This window comes from Phragmites australis, chromosome 2 (genome assembly GCF_958298935.1).
Source record: "Phragmites australis chromosome 2, lpPhrAust1.1, whole genome shotgun sequence".
Lineage (NCBI taxonomy): Eukaryota > Viridiplantae > Streptophyta > Magnoliopsida > Poales > Poaceae > Phragmites > Phragmites australis.
Genome location: NC_084922.1, coordinates 44,382,951 through 44,409,702, shown reverse-complemented (window position 1 = coordinate 44,409,702; position 26,752 = coordinate 44,382,951). Strand labels below are relative to the sequence as shown.

Below are 26,752 nucleotides of genomic sequence, written 5' to 3'. Positions count from 1 at the left end.
CGCGTTCCCGGGGAAAAGACGAAGCCCGCACGAAAGTATACCTATTACCAACACGAAACGACTCGGAGAGCCCTACAAACATCGTTCAGTAGGATTTACAAACCAAACGAACATATACAAGTACTACGTAGCTGGATATGTCATGTTTTCTTAGGTCCTTAGTTGCACAATTTGGACGTTCGGAGTCAACAGTCTGGTGATACGGTTACCCTCTCGCCATTGCCGGTGGAAATGCGAGAACAGCAAAACCGTATGATAAGCGTCATCGCACCCAGTTTCAAGCACAAATGTACAGGCAATCCTACTCAACTGTATACGCAGTGCGATACAAGCTTTGTCTACGTTGCACGTTGAAGAGCGCACCGGAAAGAATGGAATACACATATCTGTATGCACTGCCATGTATGTACACGAAATGCAGCATCACCGCACCTGCATGAGCCTACCAAGTTCCTAACAAAATTGTCAAGCTAGGGTAATTTCTTCGTCAGGGTTCAAGTAGGCGATTCCGCGAGAACTAATGTGTGCCACCAACCGCACGACACGTTCAGGGGGCGGTACGCCTCCTCCACGGGAACATTGCAGGGCACATTCCTGTCCATCGAGTCGCCGAGGCCGAGCTGCACGCGCGAGCTCAGAATTCAGAAACCGCAGCATGTTTTTCACTTCATCAGTGTGGAAAAAAAGGGGGTTGAGGGATAACCCACCTGTCCGTACTTGTTCCATCCCCAGCAGAAGACCTCTCCTTCATCTGTAAAAGTTTTGTAACTCTTGTCAGATGCCAGAAACACTGATATGGGCCATCGCCTACACCAGTCTTGACAGGCAGAAATCCTTAAGGATGGCGATTTTTTCTTGCAAACAATAGTTACACCTTTCCTTTGCTGTAGATTTATACACTCGTATTTGTACATGCCATAATTCAGGTGTCATTAGTCTACTTACAATATAAAACAGATACCGGTATTAAGGTCTACAAAGTAAGGGCCCCCAATGATACTTGAGGACTCCTAGCACACCTAGAACAATTCAGGATAAGAATACTAGGATGAGGTAACGTTAGATATCTTTGTGATTCGGCATTGATGTAGGCAAGCTAATAGCATGATGCACATAAAAAGAAGGTTAAAAGTAATATATAAGAGTATAGCATCCATGGTAAAAAAGGTAAATGGTGCTACAGGCATCCAGGCAGGTACAGCTGCAGATCCATACAGCAAACAGCAAACAACTGAAACGTACCTGTTAATATAGCACTGTGGCGAGCTCCACAAGAAACAGATCTGGCATTCTTATGTTCCAAGCTTGTGGCATCCACCAATTTTGGAACAGTCTGCATTGGGAAAAAAAAAATAGTCTTCAGGCTTTTATACACGGGTGACTTAAATGGACAACTATGGACATTAACTAAGTTGACTCTAGTTGTTCGCTCCAAATCTAAGGTTATATAATCAGCAACTATTAACATTGAAAACTTTATACCTCGGCTTGATCAGAACCAGTGCCAAGCTGCCCAAACTGATTCCCTCCAAAGGAATAAACATCACCATCAATAGATGTACATACAGTGTGCCATAACCCTGCGGCAACATCTTGCATCTTGACTCCCAGGATAGATGATACACATGTCGGACTTAAAACATCATCTGTATTCCCTTGTCCACACTGAAGAAAAAAGAGAACGATTGTAACTTACGAAGCACATTGGTACAGAACATTTCTATAAGGCATAATGCGACTGAGATTAATTTGCTCAGCACAACATGGCATGAATATGGAATATGCCACAATATAAAAAATTATATAAATGTGATACCCAATATTTTTACGGTACAAATTTTAAGCAGGAGCGCAGACAAGGGGGGCTGAGGGGGGCCAGAATATTAGTTAATGACCCTACTAATCTTCCATGGTTAATTGCTACATGGCCCTCCTCGTCATCATGAATGTTGGTCTAAAGTAGCACTCAGCAGCTCGGTCGCTCAGGCCCAACAGGCAAACAAGGTGAAAGCCCAACACCAGCTGAGTATCAATGTTTGTCGAATTGAACCCATCGCTTAATTGTTGTATTTACCACAGCCTAGAGACAGCGACTCCAGTCCCATCAGTGTCGGCACTTTAGTCTACTCGTTTTTTCCTCTTCACTTGTTCAAGTACATGCCGCCCAGCCACCACATGAAGCCAACCGCCGTTTACGCTTAGGCTAATTGCGATCGTCAACTGGATTTCACTGGCTGCCACCTGCCACTACTACTGGTACTCACAATGGCACAAAGTACCGAAGGTACATACATGACTATTCTTTAGTTATCTCACGAATCATTATTGATCAGTTAGGGTAAACAATAGATAATATAATGTTTTAATGGGGTGAACTACTGATTTATAGAAATAATGAAGTCATTAATAAAATCAAGTATGCTTTAGTTGTCATAAGACGCCGATGATGCCACGAAATAATATATGAATTGTTGTTACGATTTCCTTTTTTTTTCTTTTTGCAAATGATTGCTATAATGCTTTATCTACGCAATATTGGATTTTTCATGTATTCATATATTATTATGATATTTCTTCTAAGATCGATATCTATGTTGCATTGATTCCTTAGGCGCTAAGGGTGCTTTAGTTGAGGGACAATGATTAGAATCAATGGGCAATTAGACAGGCCTAGGCAGGATAAATCTGGAGAAGGGATAGTCTGGTGGTGATGTTTAGCACCTAGGTGGGCGCCTAAGGGAACACTATGCTTCCCCCCTCCCTATATCTAAATCCTGGCTCCACCCTTGATTTTAAGATATACAAATTACAGTTGAAATGAACTAGAGGAATTAGCATATAGGTTAGGTTTCAACTATGTTTCAATTCGAAAGAAGATACAAGATAATCTATTTTTTCATATTCAAATGGAGATAGTAGTTTTTTGATAAACAACTTGTATCCAGTTCCCAATCATGTTGAACTTCAAAGTTGAATATCCCACCCATACTAAGGCGTCCATCCACCCCCTGACTATATATCACCTTTGAACCACAAACTTGCTTGATCCAATCAAACTGGCCATATAGAAAGCTAACCTGTCCATAGAGCCCCCATCCAAACATAAGAAGCGCTCCCGAGTCTGCAAGCAGGAGTTAGTTGTTAAAAGTGCAAAGAGAAATCTTGATTACAGTCGAGAATATCTATTGCGGAAACTTCAACTTCATATGATAGTATACCCTTGCTACAATCTGATAACCAAACAGTAGCAAATGTTGTGGTTTGAACTGAGAAAACCCTCTTAGTAGCAACTCAGAGTCTCGGATTACATTCTAGATTTGTAATTTTGATGATTAAGCACATCCTATTGTTTAGAAACAAAAGAACACGTCCACACTTCTGGACATTTGGTTTTCTTAAGGAGAAAGATCTGAGCAGTACCAGACCAGCGATATGAAGTCTACCCAGAACACCTTTTTTTCCTACATTTTTTACTATCTTGCAAAAATAAATTGGTAGAAATACATTTACTATTCTTAAATTACTTGGCTAAAGACTTACTATCAGAGCAGACACATAATGTTGATTTTTAAATCTCTTGTTTTCCATATAAATATACCTGATTTTCAAACTACTGTGAGGTCCAGGATGATCGTTACTCCTCTAAATGTATACAGTAAAGAACTTACTGGAATGAACTTATAAGTGGAACTGACCTGTTACTACAGCACTATGACGGCCTCCGCAAGCAATGGCCTTCACGCAAGTTCCCATGACTTTGCTGATATGCCCTTCAGCAGTTTTGTTACCTTTCATAGATGCTGGCCGATCCTTGCTGTATAGTGCCGATTCAATGCACGGTATGGGATGTGGAGAGGAAACTGTCCGGATTCTAGAACCCAGACCTAGTTGCCCTTCTCCTCCATATCCCCAACCCCATACCTGACCTAAATCTGAAGCTTTGAAGAAAACATTTGGTTTAATCAGCAAAGTTCCCTGGCACGACTAAAAGCAGCACCGTAATGTCAAATGCAGGTTACCTGATAATGCTAATGTATGACGACCACCTGCAGCTACTGCCACTATTTTCACCCCTGTATTGAATGTCACAATGCAAGGGGGTGCTGAAAGATTTTCATCACTAGATGTTGAACTCTCTGGTCCATGTTTTGCTGAAGACAACCTTCGTCGCTTTGTGCTATCATCAGCACCTCTACTTTCAGAAGGACCAGATGCTGCTCCGCTGCTGGTCCTAGACACCTGTGACCTCGGGCTCACTGTAATGGAGTTGCCTTTGTTATGTCTGTAAACAATTGATGTAGAGAAGCTTATATTTTTTAGGAAGAAAGGAAACAAGGTAGGAAGTAAGCATCACCACCTTGTTCTGTCGCAATTGCACTTTGTTTTTCATCCTTTTCCAAAGTTCCAACAGATGACTGGTCTGCGACCACCCTTCCAGTTGGAACACACTCTTTCCAACCCCACGTGTAGACACCCCCTTCATCTGTCCAGCACAACATTTACAAGAACAATACCACGATTATGAGCGATTTTAGACCAAAGGTAGGAAGTTGGATAGCCAAATACCTGTTATTGCAACACAATGAGCCCATCCAGCATCCGCCCTCACTATTGCAACACCACTAGGAAGAGGAAAAGCCTCTGGAGTCTCCTGAGAGGTATAAGATTCTATCTTTAGTAATAGGTTTGGAGTTTTATCTTATGGTGCTGGAAAGCATAAAGCATCAATACAGTATCGTTACCTCGTGCTTCCCAGCAGTCACATAACTTTGGCCCATGTCATCAGCGGAACCCCAAGTGAGGAGTTTTCCAGACTCTGAAGGAAATGAAAACTCCAACTTCAGTGTTGGGTCAAATTTGATCACAGTTCACAGGAACTATGGACAGGAAATGGCATTTTGGCATATCAGTGAACATCCGGAAATCGGAATCTCCTGGCTGTAGCTAGAAGTCTAGAACTAAGAATCTGAATCAGAACTTCGATTTCACATGAATTTAGTGGAAGCTGGTACAGCCGACAAAGTGCGAATACCCAAAGAGAACGAAGAGATTTTTACAATCCGTCATATCATCATGGTTAAGCAGCAGATAGCAGTCTAAGACTCTTTTCCCTCCTACTCTTCGGTCATTGCAGTTATTATTGTTTGATCCTTGTGGAATAACAGGCATCAAGTCCCACGAAAACTAAGGAAATAAACTTTGCTCAACTATTTTGCCCCGCCTGTTGCGTTTATCTTCTTGCATTGTTTAACACTCGGAAACAAACCCCATTTCACGCATTCAAACTCGCAACTGAGAAAGTATTATACTTAAAGTAGAATCATGCTACGGAAACCTCTCTGAGCTCAACCTCGACTCTGAACCCGAATCACCACTCAATGCAAGCTCCACAAATCAATTTCGCAACAAGCTCTTTCAGACGTCTAGGGAACTGCCCCTCTTAGCAAATTTCTTCAGCAATCCTCCTAAAATCCAACTTGTGCCCCATAACACAGTACCTTACCATTAGTTGGCAAAATTTAACCAAATCTCTCATACAAAACCCTCCCCTAACGGTGCCTACCAGCAATCCGCCACAGAAACCCCACAGGCCGACACCCCCAGCAGATCTACCAAAGCCCACACGCAAAAACAACAAACAGGAAGCAGCAGAACACAAGCACAGGAACAATGAGGAAGGGAACACGAGACGTCACCGGAGATGGCCATGGCGAAGCCGCACCCGCCGCCGCACACGTCCCTCCAACCATCCCCACCGCCCGCCGCCGCCGCCGCCGGGGGCAGCCTGACGGGGACCGGCCCGAGCAGCGGCGAGCGCTGCGGCGAGACGCCGGGGAGGTACCCCCACATCAGCACCACCCGCTCCTTATCCGCCCCCCGCGCGCAGCCGGCGCCGTCCTCCTCCATCTCCTCCTCCCCACTTCCTCCCCCTCCAACCCCGCCGCCGCCGCTACGGCCGTTCATCTCCTCGAGGGCTCCCAGCCAGGCCGAATCCACCGTTGATTTCTCCGCTATCTCCGCCGTCTCGATCGCTGGCGGCCGCGGATGGGAGAGCAGGTGCGCAGCACGGAAGCAAGGCGTTGGTTGCGGCGAAATGAGAAGCGGCGGCCACTTGCTTTCCAAGAGTGAGGCTGGGGGAGCTGCGAGGTTCGGCCGTATCAGTTTCTTCGGGGGCAGGGGCGCCACATCGGACGCCAACGTGGCCGGTCCCAACACGTGGCGCGCCCGGGGCCGCTGGATCGATACGGGCATTCGTGGCCAGGAAGCGGCCGGAAGCTTCTGGAAGTCAGAGGGCGGGGGCCTTGGGGGGCGGACGTGTCGGGCCACGAGGATCGGAGCCAGGGGGCGGGGCTGCGCGCGGGGGCCGGAGAAACGTGGCCGGTCACGATTTGACCACCGGCGCTTGCCGCATCCACCAACTAAAGAATGCGAGGGAATGGTGCTGAGGCGTCGTTGATGGTTAGAGCATCTAACCGGTTTTTTATTCCTAAATATAGCTATTGCGTCTAAAAAACTAGCTTCAGCCGATTTTCTATCCTCTAACCGTTTTCTCACCTCGCCATTTACTACTCTTGCTAGTCATTTTTGTCAGATGAAAAACGAACTCGGTATTCTTTTGCACCATCAGTTTTATCTAAATTTGACCAAAATCGCCTTTACGTTGTCGGAGAAGATACGTCTTCTTCCCTTTCCATATCATCGTCCTAGCTCCTCGCCGCCATCTTGCGCGCTCCTCGGCCCTCTCACCCTAGTGACAGCGGCCTAATTGTTGTGCCAACCAACTTTGATTTCATAAACCCGAGTTTCCCTCTTAGCCTCTCAAAAACTCATTTGCCGAACAACCGAGTCAGAAGGCCGCGGCCCTCGCCGGTCACGTGGGTAGGCTGCATCGTTGCTGGGGTTGACCACTTCACCACAAGCAGCAACCTAGTGTCCAACACCCTCAATCTATCGTTGTTCCGATTTTTATCAACAAGTTAGGGCTATTATTGATAGGTTTTTTTTCTCATCAAATTGTAGATTTTACGCTTGATTTAGGGTATTTGCAATTCCATCTGGATTAAAAGCAAAATTTAAGGTTCAGATTTGGTATATTGGCACTCCAACTTTGATCATCCTGTGTTTGTTAAAACTAGTAGATTGACGCGCTTTGCTGTATACGTTTTGAATAAATGTTATGCTTGAATGTTGTGTGATTTGTAGACGCTTGAATAGTATATGGAGCGTGCTGATTTTTTCACCGTTAGTATATGTTATTGGAAGGGGAATATTGGATTTATTTAGACTCATGTATGTAATATACACACACATAATATATTGTTGGGCAGTAGCTACGTCAGTAATACAAAACTAACAAAATTTGTTTCGTATTAGTGCACTGATTTTTCCTCCGTTAGTATATGTTATCGGAAGTGGGATGTTAGATTCATCTGGACTCATGTATGCAATATACATATATAAATATAAATATATATTTGTATCTATATAGATTTAGATATATATACATAATATATTTGTGGACAGTAGTTACGAATGTAACAAAAATTGTTTTGTATTTTTTTAGTTTTAGTTTTTTTTTTGCACTTTAGATGGTTCCGATCGATTTATCAATATAACTGATTTTCCTTTCACATTTTTCTAGTATTTTCTGAAAATAGAAAGTATATTATGCGTATATAAATACATATACATACAAATATGCATATATATATATATACACGTGTATGTATCTATATACATATATATATATGTATACGTATTCATATACATTTCCGTATACAATGGTAGGTGTGTCATGCTACAGTGCCTACAGTAGACAATAGCAGAGCCCCGAGCGATCGGGGATTCGACCGTCTTTAGTATATAGGATACTTACATCGAGCGCTTTATTTTTCATGCTTTTTTCCTTGCTGCTATTATAGAGAGTGCTTATTTTCCATGATCTACTTGAAATGTCTTTCCTTTTCATTTAACAACTAACACATCTTGATTTTGATTTTTGAATTTTTTCTATTTGAACATATGTGGCAGACTAACAGTTGCATTAAGGATGATATCAGGTTGTGGTGCAACACAGGTGCAACAAATCTGGCAGCACTCAGAGCGTGTAGGCGTTCCCTTTTGTGAGCTTGGGCTTCAACGGCTTAGCTAATTTATGGTTGCTCCTTCATGTAATTGTTCAGTCTAATTCTAATTTTTTTTTGTTTCTTCTCCTTTTTTTCTTTGTAGGCAGCGGATTCGATCCGACTGCTGTTGTACCGGACTATTCTTTTCTATCTTAATTCAAAATGCGCAGCTCTTCTGTGTATTCGAGAAAAAGGTGAACGGAAGTATTGCTGGTAGGTGGTAACCACTGTCATTTAAACTTATAAACAAAACATCACATTTGATTTCCAAATTTTAGTCTGCACTCTACACACAAACTAGAAGATCACTTATACGGAGAACTTGAAGAAAAACAAGCAAGTTCACATTTATTAGTTTTGTTTCAAATGATGTTTCTGTTGTTATATATCAGATTGTTGGAACTTGCAGGTTTTTGACCATCCTCTTTTGATTGTCGTGATGGTTGCACTCTGCTGGATGTCAAGTGAATTGTCAATTGTATAAATGATAACAAAATTCTAGAAAGACAAGCACCTATCAATCTTAAGGCATGCCCCTAATGATATCAATTGTCAATGTCAATGGCGTGAAATCTTTGTAGCAAAAAGAATACTTGTGATTCAGTTCTCGCTTGGTCAAAACCTATATGCTACTATGTCCAAAACCAAAAGAATGTTCAGGCACATCGATTTGAAACGGTTCCTGAAATTGACAAAATGGTATTGAAACGGTTCCCTGAAGGAACTGCCCCTGGGTCCCTGGTCCCTGCAGACCTCAAAGAAGGTCGGGATGTTTGCCCTTTTTTTAGAAAAATAAAAAAAAGAAACGGTCCCCTGAAATTGACAAAATGGTATCTTAATCTTCTCTGCTATCAGGTTATTCCTTACTCGTCCCGTTAGATCTTTTTTCAGTAGTACGGTTTTTTCTTCATTTGTTGTATCCTCTGTCATCAATATATGCATCTATGTTCAAAAGTATCATTTTTCTCTTATGTTTTGTTGTATCCTCTGTCATTAATATATTCATCTATGAAGTTTGGACAAGTCTGTCTAACTTAATGATCAGATTAGCTATCCTATAGATCTAGCTCACATACTACATGTTTGTCCCTTTTTATAGTCAAATAATGATTACACAATAATTTGTTGTATAAACTATTATGTGAACTATCATTGCTATTTTATTAAAAATATAGCCATTAGAAGTATAGATGTTGAAAATATAGCCGTTTGAAATATTTTTTATTTATAGGATACTAATAAATATAGATGAGTGAAATTTAATGAGCGAGATTTAGAAAATCGGTTGAAGCATGTGGAGAAATAGAGAATAAATTTTTTTAGAGATATTTCATATATAGAGAGATATAAAATGCAATATTTAAGAAGTTGGCTGAAAATGCTCTTATAGTATGGACAATCTGACAAGGCTTATGAATATAAGAGTCTTAATCTTCAATAGAGCATGTCTAATTTGTGCTAATCACCATATTGAAACCGTTTTTTCCCACGCTAAGAAACATTGATTTCGCTAAGCGTTGAGCGCCTCCCCTGAAAGACGACGCAATCACAAGCCCTAGTTGCAAGCTCCACCATGATATGCAAAATCAGCAACTGCCGTCTGGCCACACATGGCCTTAACTTTCGCGCTACAATTAGAAGCTTACTACGTTCCTCGTACATGGAACCGACTTATCTCACATGCTGATGTTGAAAAGTGGAGCAAAATATTGAAAAAAGCGAAGACGTGAAGTACGAAGTTAGAGAGAAAATATCAAGTGACAAAGCCACCTACTATTAAGTTATTTTCGTTAGAATGTGTCTAGATAGTCCTCGTAGCTAGTTACACGTACCGCACGATTCCACTAGATACTAAAAAAAATTCATTAAGAACCTTCTTTAACCAAAGGAAAGGATGATGTATTTCTAAGGAATTGAGTCCCATGGAGAAATTCTTCTGTCCAATATTTTTTGGGGGGCATATGAAAAAAGCGCAAAATTCTTGAAATGACTTCTGGATTTGGAAGAAGCCTAACACATCTGGTTCGACAACATGAAAATATTTCTTTATGCCATTACTTTGTCAATGCTGCAAATTAGTGCTCATTTTTTCTGTTTTTGCATCTATATTCCCACCAGATTCATTGTGTTTCCGTGTCCCCATGTAACAAAGGTGCCTAAGCATCTACGTGTCCATGCTTTTCGACGAGCCTCGTGTTACGCAAAATTCAAAGGGACGGGGTGGTGATGGAAGATCCGGTCCTAACTTCAGAACCAACTCGCATCCTCTCTCTTCACAATTAATTAAGGCGGCGTTACCTTTGGTGGTGCACGCAGCGTTGGTGATGGTTTACCCGGTTTAACAATTAACTCCGAGGAGGCGAAAGCATCATTGAGTTTCTTAAGCAGCTGGAAGACTCAGGAGCGGCACCAACTCCGACTCCCCTTCGTGGCGGGCCCTGGCGCGTCGGGGACGGCAGTTGCGTGCCCCGCCGCCCAGCGATTGGCCAAGAAGCTTCGCGAAGCCGCGCGTGCGCGTACGCGTGCTGACCTTACATTTTTTGTTCGGTACCATGAGCAAATGGGCTGGTACGTATAATTTTAGAAACAATGGTGTTTTTTACTCGTATATATGGTTTAAATTTAATATGATGAACGTAAATGTACTTTCATAGTTTAGTTTGGCAGATACAAATGAACTCACTCGTCAATGTCACAATTAATTTTATACGGATAATAAATCATAATATCAACTCTCATATCGACTTATATGATAAATTAAAACTTAACTCAATTTATCTAAACATATATAACAAATAAAAAATATTTTTTAATAAATATGACACTATTCAATTTAATTTCTCTTAGTTCATATATATATATATATATGACACGTACCCTAAGAACTTGTACGGATAACTAATCGCACCCTAGTTATCACTGCCGGGCGTTACAATACGTCACGCGCCAACCCAACTGTTGCCCTGTAACCAGCTCGCTCTCTGTGCGCAGAGCGCGGGCGCGGGCGCGTGCGAGACAGTGAGCCAGGCGAAAGCGACGCGCGTACGATGTCGCTTCACGCGACGGCAACTAAGCACGTGGTGGACTTTCTGCAGCGCTCGCTCGCTCTCCCTTCCGCTGGCTCTCTCGCTCCCCACGCGCTGTTCAGGGCTCGTGCCTGCGGTGGCCGGCGTACGGTTAGCGTTCGCCACTTGCGCCTGTTGCCTCGCTGGTCACCAGCTTGTGATACGCTTGGTGCCTCCGCGTCACGGTGCGTGCGACGGCGAGGTGCGGAGGAGGACGTCTGTACATTTGTGGGGTGCCGAGCAAGTTGATCACGGTGCAGTTGGGAGAAACGAGCCGTGTAGCTTCGAAATGCATGGGATCTCGCTCGTCGATAGGATCGATCAAACAGGACGATGTGCACAAACTTTAGTTGCGGTTGCAGAGTAACTAACTGATGATATGGTTTGACTTTAAACTCTTTAAGCACCTATTTGATAGAGCTTGAGTTTTAAGGATTTTTAAAGGTAGTGATTTATATAATTTTAAAAAAATTTAGAGTTAGAGCTACGGATATATTAAGAGTATTTGATTGAATCATTTTTATTTTAAATTAAAATAAAATGTTAAATAATTTTATTTTATTCTTTAAACTTTAAATCATATATAGATGTCCTAGTTGAAGCTTTCCAAACAGATTCTAAGTACCACGGATACAAGATCATGGTGTAATTCTTCTAGTAGCGTCGAAGCACATCCACCTTTCGTGTACTAAAGAAAAAGGTGCACTTTTGAAGCGTGTTTCAGAAAGATAATTCCGATGATCATAGTAAAACAAAAAGGTTGCTTCCAGTAGGACGCCTTGCTCACAGAATTTTATGTTGTCACAGGCACTATATGCCCGACGACAAACTAGGCCTGTTGGAATGTAAACTTCACTGGAAGGTACGGACTGTGAAGTCTGGACTTGGTGAAATAAATAAAGCTTTAGTAGAATGGATCGAGTTCTCACAGCTCACTGAATTCGCAAGTTTGCAAACGATTTTGTATAGAAGTTCAAAAAATAAAAAAGCTAGTAGAATGTTCATGGAGCAATCAGAATCCAGTACAATCACATTCAGAAGCCCGCCTTAACGCCAGCCCAGACTAGAAGCTTTTGTTGTTGCCAATGTGATCCAACTATGCTCAATAACAGGCCTACGTTTAACACGGTCCAAATAGACAACGGGTCTTATGCCATCTCTAACCAAATCTCTTCTGGTTTTTATTCACTTCACGAATAGATTTTTATTCTTTTTAATACTCTAACAATTTTTTTTCCGTCACAAAGAGATTTTCATCTTTATTCTTTTTATCCTGAGATTTTTTTTTACCTTTACGAATCTACTTAAAGAAAAGTGGTTAGAGATAAGATATAAATAAAGAGATTAATAACGGAGAGTAGAAAGAAACTAAATAAAGAGAGTATAGTCAGTAATGATCTTAGATCTACGCTTAGCTGCACAAACGAACCTGGAAAGAAAATGCCCGTTACATATGCTGGGCCTGTTCATGAATCACGAGTTCCGAGCCCAGAATCCCAGATCCAAGCATCCATCCGCTAAGAAAAAAAAAAGCAAAAAGGATTCAAGCGTCGCCCGTCCTCCCCAGACGATGGTGCGAATGGAAAGGCGACGGCGGCGCGGTCCTCACGGGGCCGTGGTGCCGTTCGTCCTCCAAATCCACACGCCGGCGACCCAATTCACCACGAAAAGCCGGACCGTTCCACGGAAAACGAACGCGAAATCCTTCTTCCGCCGGCGCAATCTAGGAGGATACAGCAGTATCATACTGGTACGCCGTACCCAAACAGAAATCCGTAGCACCACTGACAACTGGGATCTCCCCGAAAGAAGTAGGAAAAAAAAATTCAAGTTGCAGTGGCCCAGTTCACTCTTCGCCCGTCCGCGATCCCGCAAGGCACCGCGCCGACCGCTCCCCGAGGCACGAGGGCCCAGCCATGAAGCCCCTGGGCGCCGACATGCTCCGCGGCCCGCACCTCCTCCGCGCCGCCGTGCTCGCCTTCGCCGTAGCCGTCGCCTTCCTCGTCGGCTACCACTGGCCCGACGCCTCCCCGCGCCTCGTCTTCTTCTCGTCCGCCTTCTCCGCGTCGCCCCCTGCCTCCTCCCGCTTCTCCCCTTCCGTCGCGCTCTCCCCCAACGCCAACATCTCCTTTGACCCGTCCCTGATTCCCACTCCCGCCACCGCTCCGCCCGCTTCTCCTGCTGCCAATGCCCCGCCCCCGCCTTCGCTACCACCGCCGCCTCCTCTCCTCCCCCCGCCCTCGCCCGCGCGCCTCGGCATCGTCGGCGAGGACGGCGCGATGCGGGATGATTTCGACGTCGGCAGCGTCGGTGCCAACGACACCGATCTGGCGACCGACGAGGCCGCGCCGCAGGAGCCGGGCAACGCAGACGACGGCGTCGGGACCAGGGTTCGGATTGGGAGGTTCCCGGTCTGCCCCGAGAGCTTGAGGGAGTACATACCCTGCTTCGACAACGAGGAAGAGATCAGGCGGCTGCCCTCGACGGAGCGCGGCGAGCGGTTCGAGCGGCACTGCCCTGCCAAGGACAAGGCTCTCAGCTGCCTCGTGCCGGCTCCCAAGGGGTACAAGGCGCCCATCCCCTGGCCTCGGAGCAGAGATGAGGTGAGCATTGGTGTTCACCTTTGCCATTCCAATAGCAACCTGTACGCTCTGGTGTATTATGTTACTCCTTCCATTCATAAATAGTTAGCGTATTTTTTAGAAAAGTCAAACTTCGTATAATTCAACTAATATTTAACCAAATTATAAGAATATTTAGTGTATAAAAATTATACAACTAGGTTACAATTTAAAATGATTTCACACTATATATGTTTTGTAGCTATAAATGATATACTTTGTGAGAAAATCTTAGTCAAAATCTAACTTTGAAGACCGAGTTCAAAAGAAATACGTCTACTATTTCTGAACGGAGGGAGTACTAAACAGTAATGCTATCTTTCGCAGATACTTTAAAAATTCGTTGCATATAATACTATTACAGCATCCCTAACACTATTACAATAATCTCTATTTTTTTTTATCTCCAGCAGCTATTATATTCCCTATCTTCTATTACTCTCCCTCTCCCTCGGGTCCAAATTCACCCTTTGTGAATAGTGTTGCGGCCTCCTCTTTCCACTCGCAAAGTTGCGGTGGTCTCTCTCCTCACTGCTTCACTGTAGCGGTTAATATGGCCTCTGCTGGAGCACTTTGCGGAGCGAGGTCGAGCGGCATCCAACCTGCTCCTTCACTGTTAGCGATGGATACAGCCTCTGCTGGAGTCGGCCTAAGTCTAACCTGCATCTGCAATCTTTACGAATATTGATGATGAACCTTTGGTTTTTGAATTATATGGTTTTGCCACATTACCTGTTTTCACACTGGTTTGGTTTTGTTTTTACTTATTACTACTGGTTCTGTCAGCAGATTTTAAAATTTAGATGAACTGGAACATGATTTTAAGCAGCAGTCGATGTGTGTATATAGCTAAGCAAATTGAACTGACTTGGCTTATTTTGCAGAAACTTCATTTCTTCTTTTTTCAAGTTAAAGGACTTTTTTTTAATGTAATTTGACGGCCTGCAGGTGTGGTTTAGCAATGTACCTCACACACGATTGGTTGATGACAAAGGAGGGCAGAATTGGATTACCAAGGTTAAAGATAAATTCAGATTTCCTGGAGGAGGAACTCAATTCATCCATGGAGCAAATCAATACCTGGACCAGATTTCCCAGGTTTGGTGTCAAATATTCTTCAAATTGCTTGAAATTTAATCATCAGTCTGTGACTCTAAGTAGAGCAACCTATTTCTTTCTGTTCATCCAGATGGTACCAGATGTTGCATTTGGATCTCATACTAGAGTTATCCTGGATGTTGGCTGTGGAGTTGCAAGTTTTGGTGCATATTTACTTTCACGTGACGTCTTGACATTGTCCATAGCTCCAAAAGATGTTCATGAAAATCAGATACAGTTTGCTCTTGAACGTGGTGTGCCTGCAATGGTAGCAGCATTTGCAACACATCGATTATTATATCCCAGCCAAGCATTCGATATTATCCATTGTTCGCGCTGCCGAATAAATTGGACTCGTGATGGTGAGCTCTGACCGCAATATAATTTTTTTTTGGCAAGAACGCACTCTTTCTGTTGCCTCTCCTTTCATGCTGTATTTTCGCAGTTAGGCTGAATGCTTACTTATCTCTCCTCTGACCCATTTTTCAAAGTTTCATTTTTCCCTTGGGTCGGGTCGATGGGAATGATTTTTCCCCTTAGGTCTACGGGGATGATAGTTTATCCAAATGTCCAAAGAAAGTTCATGATGGTTAAACATTGAATTTATTTTTGAGATTTTCAAAGGAAATTATAATTTGTCAAAGAATACAAAAAAGTATGTTAATGTTAAGCTTGATCCCAAGGATAGATATGCTTCTTATTTATGCAATTCCAGAGTGTGCCTAAAATTTGTTATTATATTTGCTTATTTGAAGATGGAATCCTGCTCCTGGAGGTTAATAGACTGCTTAGAGCTGGTGGTTACTTTGCTTGGGCAGCCCAACCTGTTTATAAGCACGAAGAGGCCCAACAAGAGGCATGGAAAGGTATTTCTACTACTGCATGGTAACTTTTCTTTTGTAAGGGTGATAAGTTGATAACGTGCTATTCATGTTTGAATGCAGCAGTTTTTGTATTAGTACGAATTTTAAGATTTACCGCAAGGAAAACCATTATCCTATTCCTTAATATCCAGCATAATAGCTTATAGCTGGTGAAAATGCGTGTTTATGTTTGTTGATGTGGAATAGTCAGTCTTTTTGTAAATGTATGTAGCATTCATGCCAAACTCGTTACCTAGTTTATTGCACTGGAAATGCTTTGACCTGAATTCGTTCTTCCACTACCTACTTAGGTGGCTTCAATAAGTTTAATTACATGATATAGGTACTAGCATGATGCATTGCTGTGACTATCCACTAACCTGTGAACATCATTCAAATTTCATAATAATATATCCATGCAGAACTATTTGAAATGAACATGCTACCTGATTAAATTGACACCATGACTGAGTCATCCTTTCATGAAAAGGAGTTAGAAAACTTGGATGCAAAAAATTGCAAATCCTCGTGATGTTATCTAATATCTACAAACACTTATGGAATATACACAATGATAAGGTTTTTCCCCTAGATTTCTTGTTTTATCGATTTGATCGGCTTACTTTTAATGGAGTGTGGTTTTTCTTTGGTATGCCCTGAAACTATTGCTTATATACAAAATTACGTGTAGAGATGGAGAACCTCACTGCCCGACTTTGTTGGGAGCTTGTGAAGAAAGAGGGATATATTGCTATGTGGAGGAAACCTTTAAATAACTCATGCTACATGAACCGTGGTCCAGCAGTCAAACCTCTACTTTGTGATACTGATGATAATCCAGATGATGTCTGGTATGTTTCTAACTCATCTTGGCCTATTGTGAATTATTTATTAGTGAAGTCTCAATTTAGCGTCTTCTTTTTATGCCGGCTCCAGCCTGTCTTACTGCAACTGAGTTTTATTTGAATGAAATTTATGTTTCTTTTAGTATCACTGTATCAGATCTAGTAGCACGGTAGCAACAACGATACAACTCTTGAAGTTCATATGGACCTATTCCATCAGCATTTTTGTTGCCACAGTGGCAGTTATCCACTTGTCCTTATACATATCTTTGCTGCAGAACCTTTTGACTATTTTTTACATTCTCTTTTGTCTCAGGTATGTTAATTTGAAAGCATGTATCAGTCAGCTTCCTGAAAATGGTGAAGGACCAACTTCCATCCGATGGCCTGCACGCCTAATGGAGCCGCCAAAGAGGCTTCAAGGTGTTCAAATGGATGCCTACACATCAAAGAATGAGCTTTTCAAAGCAGAAACGATATTTTGGGATGACATAGTTGAAGGTTATATTCGTGTTTTTAAGTGGAGGAAGTTCAAATTCCGGAATGTAATGGACATGAGGGCTGGATTTGGAGGGTATTTTTTCTGTTCAAAGCTCTTCCTTTTAATTGCTTTGGTTTGCATGACTTTGATCTGCACAGTGTTAGGTTACTTAAAGAATAACTGCTGAAATACGCAACTGAGCAGCTTTATTTTGTTATTTTTCCTCAAAAGCCACTGGAATTTTTTAACGAGTGGCTGGAAATCTGGAACTAAAAGAATGAAGATTATCTGAACAAGGAACTGTATAAAGGTGTTGCGTTATATGTACAGGTGGCTGTACACTTTAGTTACTGTTATCATCTCATATTTCCAACTGAATCTCTTGACGTTGAACAGTTGAACGGATATAAGTGAAAAAGTTGTAGTGAAACACTTTCTGTTTCCTTCTATATTCATTATGTGTTTCTATGTCACTTGGTGGTTTGGCTAGCTACTCCTTTCCAGACTAAATAATTAGGAAAATGGACTCACTTCTGTGCTTATGTATGGTGATCTTGTTTATTCCTCCATTCTTACTTGCTTTCCATTTTGTATGTAGGTTTGCAGCTGCATTGATCAACCGCAAACTTGATTGTTGGGTGATGAATGTTGTTCCTGTTAGTGAGCCAAATACACTCCCTGTAATTTATGACCGGGGGCTTCTTGGAGTGGCTCATGACTGGTATGCATTTTTATATTCTGGGATGATCAAATATCATTTCTATTTCATCTTGGTTTATAATTGCTTATTTGGAACTGTATTATACTGCAACCTGTAATGTTCTAGATAGAGTGTGGTGATCACTTGCATCTCTTCCTGATCGCCCCTTGTCTTCCTGGGGCCTTGTGAACTCTAGTTTATCAGAAGTCAGAATGGGTGGTCCATAGATTAATTTTAGCCTGCGTGTCAGATTATAATGATTATCAAATTTCGTCTTTTTTGATATAACTGTTTCTTACTAAGTGGCAATAGTTGGATGCCTGATGTTAACAAGCTAGTAACATTTTGCTGCCCTGAGTTGAATCTCATGGTTGCATTTTTACCTTCTATATGGGCAGGTGTGAACCATTTGACACATACCCAAGGACGTATGATCTACTGCATGCATTCGGCCTTTTCTCAAAGGAGCAGAAAAGGTAGGAGTACTCTATCCAACTATTTCCTTTGATAATGAAATTCATTTTTTGTCTGTTATCATCTGACTCAGTGACGAAATAGGAAAGAAATGCGTGCTTTAACAACACATTGGCAAAATTGTATTTTTTCAATATTCATAATTTCCTAAATCTTGTTAACTAAATTTGTAAATATAGCTCTGGAGTATGAAAACTTATGAAGGTCTTTCTACCAGCCCACTGTTACATCAGATACCAATCAGCATTTAACCACGTTCTCGTTGATTTCTAGGTGTAACATCTCAAGCATATTGCTGGAGATGGATCGCATACTCCGACCTGGCGGTAGGGCTTATATACGTGACCAGAAAGAAGTTATACATGAGATCAAAGAAATAACAAACGCCATGGGGTGGCGTGCTACTATACGTGACACTTCCGAAGGCCCATACGCTAGTCGTAAGGTTTTGATGTGTGACAAGCCTATGGCGCGCTAGCCGATCAGGGGAAGGTCTGACCCTTTCGAACTGCAGAGCTGGGCTGCGGTGACCTTTGGTTGATTTTCCGGCACCTTTCGAGCTGACTACCAGAGCCTCTGTCGAGACTGACATTTGTTCGTAGATAGGTACAGGTTAGGTAAAGGTCTAAAGGTCAAAAATTGTAACTATGCAATTTGATTGATCATTCGTTTGCACTATGATGACCGGTGTAGTTCCTGACGCATGGCATGTTTTTGTTGTATCATCATAAGTTTTTTTGAACCATGTGTATCATCATAGTAACGTTGAAAAAGAGTGAGAATTGTTTTTTCCGGGTCTTTTTCCCCGTCTAGGTGTGATACTACTAAAAGGAACCATTGGCTTGGTCTAGCTACGCTTTTCCATCTCAGCTCATGATCTCGATTTGTATGCCTCGTCTGAGTGACTTCAGATTCAGAATCGGCTTGGCATCGAACCTCGCCTTAGCAGAGGGAAGCAATGAGCGTCTCTTCGGAGACATCTGACGAAGTTGAAATGATCCAGCAAAGGAAGCCATTAACATGGTATGTTACAAATTTCTTTTTCTTAGAGAGGATGTTATAATTTTCCAGGATTGGAGCACCGCGATCTCGCGCAGGCCCTCACATTGTAATTGCCACTAGCCCATTTTGTTTCCGATCGATGTGTTTGATGCGTGGGCTTGCAATGGACAATGATGCGTGGGCTTGCAATGGACAAAATGGGCCGGTGACCCATCAGCAGCTACGCACCGGGACATTCCTCTGCTCCCGTTCCCCTCGCTGCTCATTCCGAGGCACCCGAGCTGGCAAGAAACGAAAGAAACAGAATGGGGAAGGAGTGCCTCCGTCTCTCACGATGGCAGAACCAGTGGAGAAGATTAAGCTGCGGAAGACGAAGGAGGAGGTGGAGGATAGGGAGCGGGCGCTCGAGCAGGCGCGGGCAAGGGTGCGGAAGCGTCTGCTGCGCTCAATCGAGGTAAAAAAAAACTCGCTTTTACTGTATGATCGTGCTTAACATATGGATACGGATACATGGTTTAGGCGCACACACGTATAATTATTGTTTAATTGAGCCCTATTACATGGAACAATAAAAACCTGACTTTTAATTGCTTGTTGGCTCTCAATCTAGGCAAAAATGTCACTTTTTGTGTGATATTTATTGGGATCGATAGATTTCGACGCACACGTTTATATGTATTATTCTCTCCGTTTCGTAATGTTTGTTCATAGCCTTAAGAGTATTTGTCTCAAATTGTTTATCCATTGCGGTAAACAAGGATACTTTATGGTTTATTTTATTGTTATACCTTTGAGTGCATACATATATTTATTCGAACGTTGGTGAGTTATTTGCTCTTATCTTTGCATTGATTACGAGTAGCATGATCATCTCTATACATTTTTTTACTCGATTTCAGTATTATTTAGTTTGTACGTAATGGTGGGCGTAGACAAATATTACAAAACGGAGATAGTAGTTGTTTAAACCTTGCCGCACAGGAAAAAATGCTTTTAGTTGCTTGTTTATCCCGGGATCCACTGATTACATATGTGCATGGCTTTCACAATCTCACAATGAAGAAGCGAATTTCAGACATTTGCTCCACGAAAGTGACCGCCACGCCCGCACTCCCTTCCTCTTCCCGTCAGGCTGCACCGGCAGAGCAGTTTACTGACCACATTGCCTTAAATATGGACGTGGGTGGCCGCCATGTCCTACTTCTTTTCTGAGAGAGCGATCTATATTTCATCAGGTTCAAGCCACTTCGCCCAGAAAAAGAGCGTGATGGAGCAACACCTTGGTTCAGGTTCGATGGCGATCAAGTCCCCTCTTTCTTTAAGTCGGTTAGGATTTCATACAACTTAGGGCTATGTGAAAATGTGAGTTTTATCTACTTATCTAGTTTGCGCAGCTAGTTTAGTTGGAAGATTGTCTACTTCAATTGATATCGTTTCCTGCTTTGATTCTTGCAGTAGAGACATTGAGATTGGCTATCAATGTCTTTCGATATATGTAATGTGTTATAAAATACAGTGTTGAAAATGCTATGGAGCGCGACAGTGACAGATGTAGAGTCCTTTTGTTCCTTAATGTTGAGTGAGGCAACGCTTTGGAGTTATACAAATGCGGGTAAAGATACTCTTAGCCACAAACAGACACATGGCCATGCCACATTTTATAACGAAGGTACATTCCTAGCAGGGCGTCCCTGGGCCTGTGCGGCCTGTGCTTGCACAGGGCCCCAACCCAGTGAGTTGCAGTAGCTGATCCTCGTGTGACCCCAGTCACTCTGCCCTTGTGACCCTAGCCTAGCAGCTACGGCCCAAATCAACTTGTTAGCCCATACTCAGTCTAATCTCCCAAATACATCAGTGATCAGTTGCCCAACGCAACACGAAGCACGCGGCCGCCCTCTCGCCTTCTTGGTTTCTCCCCTCACACGACGTGAAGAACGCAGCACGCGGCCGAGCATCCAGCAAGCAGAATCGGACCAACGGTAATTACAAGTAACTACTACTTCAATCATTTGCCCCAAAGCCAAATATCCTTCCAATTTCTAGTCACAAGAACCAGTGAGGATATTGTGATTGATTATTAGGATTAGAATTAGGGAGACAATCTTTTTCTTGAGCTCCACAGGGACCACAAATCATTAGGATTAGGGATTTGCAATTCATTAGGATTAGGGAAATGATCTTTTTCAATTGAAGGATCTTACTGACTTGCATGATTGTTTTTGTTCTAAAGTTTTTGAAGTGGCATGATTGTTTTCCTAATACAACTATTGCATATAGAGTTCTCAATACAAGTATTGTTTTTCTAATACTTCAGCGCTCGAACAGTTTTCTTTCACAGTTTCCGTCACGAAGGGATTCGTAAGGTCATTCACTTCGTGACGGGATTCTAAACCTTTTCAAAGAAAAACTGTTAAAGATGAGGGAAAATAAAGGTAATGGGAACAGGAAGAGGAATCGAAAAGGGAATGAAATAAATAGAATATAGTTGGGGATAATCTTAGGCTACCCGTGGCTCAAATCATCCCTTTCTTAACTTGCCATCCGCATACGTCGAAAGGCACTCCTAGCCCGATTGGATCGGTCTTTTCAAGCGTGTAGCTTTCTATTATCCAAAGAGGTTTGATTACATTGCCTTGCCTATCAGTGGGCCCAGCAACGCAATACACCTCTAAAGCGGTAAAGGCGTAAAACCCACTTATACAAAGACCGTGATGCTATGTGGCGGATGTCCAACTACCGTATTAGAAGAGGGGAAAAGGCATCTTGTAGTCTTTTTTAGACAAGAAAGAAGCAAATGGAAAACGAGATGGGGGCGATGAGATCTGCCAGGTCAAAAATTTAAGTGCTGAATTATTGATTCTCTTCTATCATCTCTTAAAAACTAGCTAGTATTTCCCTTAAAAAAAAAGGAAACTAGCTAGTACTTATGCACATAACGCATGTTCATAATTTTCTGAGTACTTTCAACATCTACAAATTATCGGCGGATATTTCTAGCAGGTTAAAACCTTTTTTCTAACATTAGGATGTTGGAGCATCTAGAGCGAAACACACGTCATGTCATAGTTATAGGTGCCTTTCTTGTTCTCCTGACTTCTGCATAAACGCATGGCATGCTAGTGCAGCTGAAGGAGAAGGATTCTGATTTCTGGCATAGTACTAGCAGAATATCAGGTAGTGACTGCAGTTCTTATTTCACACCAACAACGTCAGTCGTCGGAACAGCACAGAAGTTATGCCCTGATGGCTTGATGCCCATCATATCATCTCCCGATGGTGGACGACAAAAGCATGGATGATTGGAGCCGGACCGGCCGTGGTTGCTTCGCCCGCGCTGATGCCACTGCCGAACTAAAGAACAGCAACACGGGAGCGTGGGCGTCCCAAATCCCGCTTTTGATATCACGGCGCCCTCTCCCATCGCATCGGTCGCGGCAGGTCTTTGATCGGCCGATAGCCCAGACAGATCATGCGATATCTTCCTTTGCTAGATCTCCGACGGCGATGCGCTCGCTTTTGTGTCGATTCTACGTCCGGCTCGCTAGCGCAGCCGTGCCCAGCACTTCGCGGGAAAGGAAAAAAACTGTTGCGTCTCCAGCACTCCCTCCCCCTCGACGTGCCCCTGCGCCAACGCCGATATTTGTGGGACTTCGGCCGGCGTCACGGCACGGGAAGGAATCGCTCCGGGGCAACAATTCACAGCACAAATCGAGTCAGGAGACGGTCAACCATCATGCTATATTGCTATGGTCTCACTAGCCACCATGCGCGCGCGCAGCTATTGCGGCGGGCCGAAAGGCACGGCACGGCGCGGCGCAAGGGCGCAATAATGTGGTCTCGGCGCCTAACTCGATCGCCCAACCGACACGGGCAAAAGTGCTCCGTGGCAAGGACGAGAGGAAAAGGCGGGCTGGACAGTGGACACGTATATCCCAACCATTGCTCGTGGGTCGCACCATTCGGCCCGGCGTTAGGATGACTAGGCAGAAAGGCGCGTTTCCCTGCGCCCGTCTCAAATACTTCGTCCGATTATAAATATAGATTATTTTAGATTTTTTAATTTATAGATAAAAATTAAAAAATAGATTAAATAATTTTATTGCTCTTCATTTATTCTGCATTTGAAAAGATAATTTATTCATTTGTGAGAGTGATAGCATTTATTAAACAAGAGTAAAACAGGAACAAAAGAGGAAAAAAATACATAAAAGAATAACTTATATTTATAGAATAGTTGAGAAGACTAAAAACGACTTACATTTGCAACCAGAGGGATCATAAGAAGTATTTTATCCGATTTTTTAAATTCTATTAGAGGTTGTAACAATTATCTAAAATTATAAAAGTAGTCTTTTATAATTGTAATTTAAATTTTACATAGATTTTTGTGAATCTAATTAAAATAAATTATGTAACATGTACCAAAAATTATAATTTTTTTGAAAAACAGAAGTCTATTGATTTTTAGACTAAAATGAGACCGATGTGATTGTGAACAACAACATTTTGTATGTAAACAGTACCCGTAAAAGAACATAAAAAACAATGGCAGATAAAAAAATTTAAATTTTTTAATGATATAATAAGAAGAAGTTTTTTTATGGCATAGAGTGAATTCACTCTTTTATTTCCGCGAAGAGAATTTTGGAGCATTTTCGTTCACTCATTTTTTTTAACCATACAACAAGACGCACATTACACACTTACTTCATATTCACATCACATACATTCGTACCAGTCATTCACACATGGGATACTCAGTCTAACCTGAGCTAATCCTAAATGATACCACCGAGCCAGCGGCTCGTTCACTCATCCAGCCGGCCAGACCTGGGACGGGCCCACGGATAGATCAGCATCTTGCCGAATCCACGGATAGATCAGCACCAGTCACGGGGAGTGCTTGAGAAGTCGACTCTTTTTTAATGCTTCCTGCGTCATGATGCACTAATTTCTGCATCTATCATCGCGGTAATCTACTTCAATCGAAGTGATGCGGGCATAGAGGAGAATCGAATAAACACGTTTGGCATGTTAATCTACGGGGAAAAAGGTGCTTATCGATTGGTTTCCCCAGTGACAGTAATACATACTATCAGTATGCAAAGATGAACATTTTGTTGTTCCGTTTCTTTGTCCGACTGACTTTTCATTCCTCTTTTGAGAGAAGAAAAGGATACTATTATATTCATCTGATTAGAAACTATCAAAGCTATAAATAAAAAATAAAGGGTGATAAAACTGAGGGGAGAAATTAGCTTAGATTTTAAAAAGGTTAAAGAGAACAAGCCTGGAGCATACGATTTTGCTCCAAGAATCATGTCACCCGGCGGAGATCCACGACGACCACGCTGACATTGTCGGCGCTGCGCCGGGCCAGTGCCAGCTTCGCCAGCAGCATGGCCGCGTCGGAGCACACCTTGTCGGACTCCGCCATACTGACGCCCTTCACCGCCGCGGATCCGTTGTCGGCCTCCGCGTCGGACGAGGGGAGCACGCCTTTCGGCCCAGCGGCCGGCACCGGCGGACCGTTGCTGCGGAAGCACGCCCGGACGACGTCGCACGCCATCTCGTTGGTCACGACGTCCCACAGGCCGTCACTGGCCAGGATCAGGCACTCGTCATCGTTGGTGCGCTCCGTCACCGTCACCTCCGGCTCCGACGACACATACGGCTTAAGGTAACCATCACCTGCGCGCCCATACGCCAGTAAGTTCGAATCCGGCGAGTGGCAAAAACGAACTTTCGACGAGGGCAATTTAAACTAGAGTGCTCACCTATGGCTCGCGACATGGCGAGGACGCCGAGAACACGGGCGCCGTCCCAGTAGATGACGCGGCCGCCCGCCGCCTCGATGCGCGCCAGCTCGTCAGGCCGGTCAGGCTGAACAAATCCAGAAGTTGAGCACGTCAAGCTCATGGACAAGGTACGCAGAAGCGGGAGGCGCAACGCCCCGTGACGCGAGAGAAAACTGTATACAAACCTTGTGGTCGACGGATAGCGGGACCGGGACGCCAGCGCGGGAGAGGACGGCGCGGGAGTCGCCGGCGTTGGCGACGACGACGTGGGTAGGGCTGACGACGGCGACAACGGCGGTGGACCCCACGTGGTCGCACCGCGAGGGCATCTGCTGCTCGCACCTGCAGGCGGGCTCGTCGCGGCTGCGGCTGGTCGCCCAGTTGGCAGTCTGCTCGTCCAATCGCGCGAAGCTCCTCTCCATCACACCCTTCCATGCCGACTCTTCGCCGCAGCCCACCTTCTTATGCTCGTCGGCGACCACCTCATGCATCCTGTCCTGGCACGTCTTCGCAACCTACAGTAATAACGCGAACCTCCGATCAGCATACAGAACTCTGTACACAAAAGAAATCGATACAGGCCCATATGCGCGTCATGTATGCCGTACGTGGGAGCACCCGTGGCCGTCGAAGACGCCGAAGAAGTGGTTCTTGCTGGCGCCGGGCAAGAAATCCGGCCTGATGGAGACGGCGTCCTCCATCTCGCGTCGGAGGCCGCACACGGAAGTGACCCCGTACCTCGGCAACCGCTCCGGCAGGGCCGGCCGCTCAGAGTCCGAGCCAGCGTCGGGGCACGACCCGGACGCCGTGCGCGCCAACCTCTGCCGCTTGCCCGTGCGGACGTCCTCCGCGACCGGCGGCTCGAGATCACTCGCGATGCGGAATCGCCTCATCTCCAGCCTGCGACGCCTCCTCTCCAACGCTGAGGAGGCCACGTTCACGGTGGCGGCGACCGTGGCGGAGACTGCAGCTGCGGCCGCGGCGGTCGCCGGCGTGGACTTGGTTTCCTCGCAGCAGATCTCGGCCATTGGCGGCAAGAGCAAGTAGCCGTCTCCCACAAAGGTGCGTGACGCAAACCCAAGCCACCCTAGATTTTCTCTGCCCGCCGAGCGCGTCGCCGTCGCCCACGGGAACTCGTGCGGCCTACACGAAGCACTCGTCCCACGCGAAACAGCGCCTCCTCTCCCACCCGTCCCCTTCGGACCCCCCCCCCTCCTCCCCTGGAATGGCAATGGCAGCAAGCAGCGCAAGTGCGAGGTGAAACGGGCACGAAGGCTCGGGGGCAGTACAAGAGAGGGAGGACGGACGAGGCGGGCAGGACGGATGCAAGCAAATTCTATAAAATGGATCCCACAGAAGATTTTTTCTTTATGATAATATATATATATATCTTTTCTCTCTCTTTTAATTTAGTTATTAAATTAGAGAATATATAATTAGATTAAAATCTTACGAAATTGTTTAAGATCCTAATTTGCTTCCGGGGCAGTTGCCCGTCACCGTCACGGGCAGCGCCTCGACAGGTACGGTTGTTGCGACGTGGTCCTGATCCGGCTCATCCGGGCCGTCCGTCCCTGCCAGTTTTGGACGCGTGGGGGTATCTAGCTCAGCACGGTCGACACGTGGTGGCCATCCAGTTCCGCGGCGGGCAGGGGCGGGCCCACGAGGAAGCTGATGTT

General features: G+C 44.0%; 3 protein-coding genes across 4 annotated transcripts; 1 reads left to right on the top strand and 2 right to left on the bottom strand.

Annotated features, from left to right (window-relative positions):
* Positions 1–275: 275 nt before the first annotated feature.
* On the bottom strand, positions 276–6,273 carry LOC133909144 (ultraviolet-B receptor UVR8-like). Of its 2 annotated transcripts, none has more exons than XM_062351446.1 (11): positions 5,697–6,273; positions 4,743–4,816; positions 4,567–4,651; positions 4,358–4,483; positions 4,020–4,256; positions 3,696–3,938; positions 3,078–3,121; positions 1,483–1,665; positions 1,243–1,333; positions 708–751; positions 276–620 (listed from the first exon to the last, which is right to left on the bottom strand). In XM_062351446.1, exons 1-11 carry the CDS (start codon positions 6,250–6,252, stop codon positions 495–497), a joined length of 1,809 nt encoding a protein of 602 aa, XP_062207430.1. In that variant the 5' UTR covers positions 6,253–6,273; the 3' UTR covers positions 276–494. The 2 variants fall into 2 exon arrangements, with proteins under 2 accessions (XP_062207430.1, XP_062207431.1); XM_062351447.1 differs by having other exon boundaries at positions 3,696–3,932.
* Positions 6,274–12,770: 6,497 nt separating this feature from the next.
* On the top strand, positions 12,771–19,069 carry LOC133909142 (probable methyltransferase PMT11). Its single transcript, XM_062351443.1, has 9 exons — positions 12,771–13,794; positions 14,761–14,910; positions 15,002–15,272; positions 15,666–15,776; positions 16,465–16,624; positions 16,935–17,192; positions 17,698–17,820; positions 18,198–18,275; positions 18,547–19,069. The coding sequence occupies exons 1-9, from the start codon at positions 13,108–13,110 to the stop codon at positions 18,749–18,751; spliced, it is 2,043 nt and encodes a 680-aa protein (XP_062207427.1). The 5' UTR covers positions 12,771–13,107; the 3' UTR covers positions 18,752–19,069.
* A 5,216-nt stretch (positions 19,070–24,285) lies between these two features.
* LOC133909141 (probable protein phosphatase 2C 9) lies at positions 24,286–26,411 on the bottom strand. Its single transcript, XM_062351441.1, has 4 exons — positions 25,682–26,411; positions 25,259–25,588; positions 25,053–25,158; positions 24,286–24,966 (listed from the first exon to the last, which is right to left on the bottom strand). The coding sequence occupies exons 1-4, from the start codon at positions 26,099–26,101 to the stop codon at positions 24,593–24,595; spliced, it is 1,230 nt and encodes a 409-aa protein (XP_062207425.1). The 5' UTR covers positions 26,102–26,411; the 3' UTR covers positions 24,286–24,592.
* Between the last annotated feature and the right edge of the window lie 341 nt (positions 26,412–26,752).

Coding starts and splice junctions, on each gene's coding strand:
- LOC133909144 (XM_062351446.1), bottom strand. CDS start 6,252: ATGCCCGTATCGATCCAGCGGCCCCGGGCGCGCCACGTGTTGGGACCG. Junction 1,334..1,482: donor CTGGTTCTGATCAAGCCGAG/GTATAAAGTTTT, acceptor TTCCCAATGCAG/ACTGTTCCAAAATTGGTGGA. Junction 621..707: donor GATGGAACAAGTACGGACAG/GTGGGTTATCCC, acceptor TCGCGCGTGCAG/CTCGGCCTCGGCGACTCGAT.
- LOC133909142 (XM_062351443.1), top strand. CDS start 13,108: ATGAAGCCCCTGGGCGCCGACATGCTCCGCGGCCCGCACCTCCTCCGC. Junction 15,777..16,464: donor CCAACAAGAGGCATGGAAAG/GTATTTCTACTA, acceptor AATTACGTGTAG/AGATGGAGAACCTCACTGCC. Junction 17,193..17,697: donor ATGAGGGCTGGATTTGGAGG/GTATTTTTTCTG, acceptor TTTTGTATGTAG/GTTTGCAGCTGCATTGATCA.
- LOC133909141 (XM_062351441.1), bottom strand. CDS start 26,101: ATGGCCGAGATCTGCTGCGAGGAAACCAAGTCCACGCCGGCGACCGCC. Junction 25,589..25,681: donor ACGGCCACGGGTGCTCCCAC/GTACGGCATACA, acceptor TTATTACTGTAG/GTTGCGAAGACGTGCCAGGA. Junction 24,967..25,052: donor CGCCATGTCGCGAGCCATAG/GTGAGCACTCTA, acceptor ATGGGCGCGCAG/GTGATGGTTACCTTAAGCCG.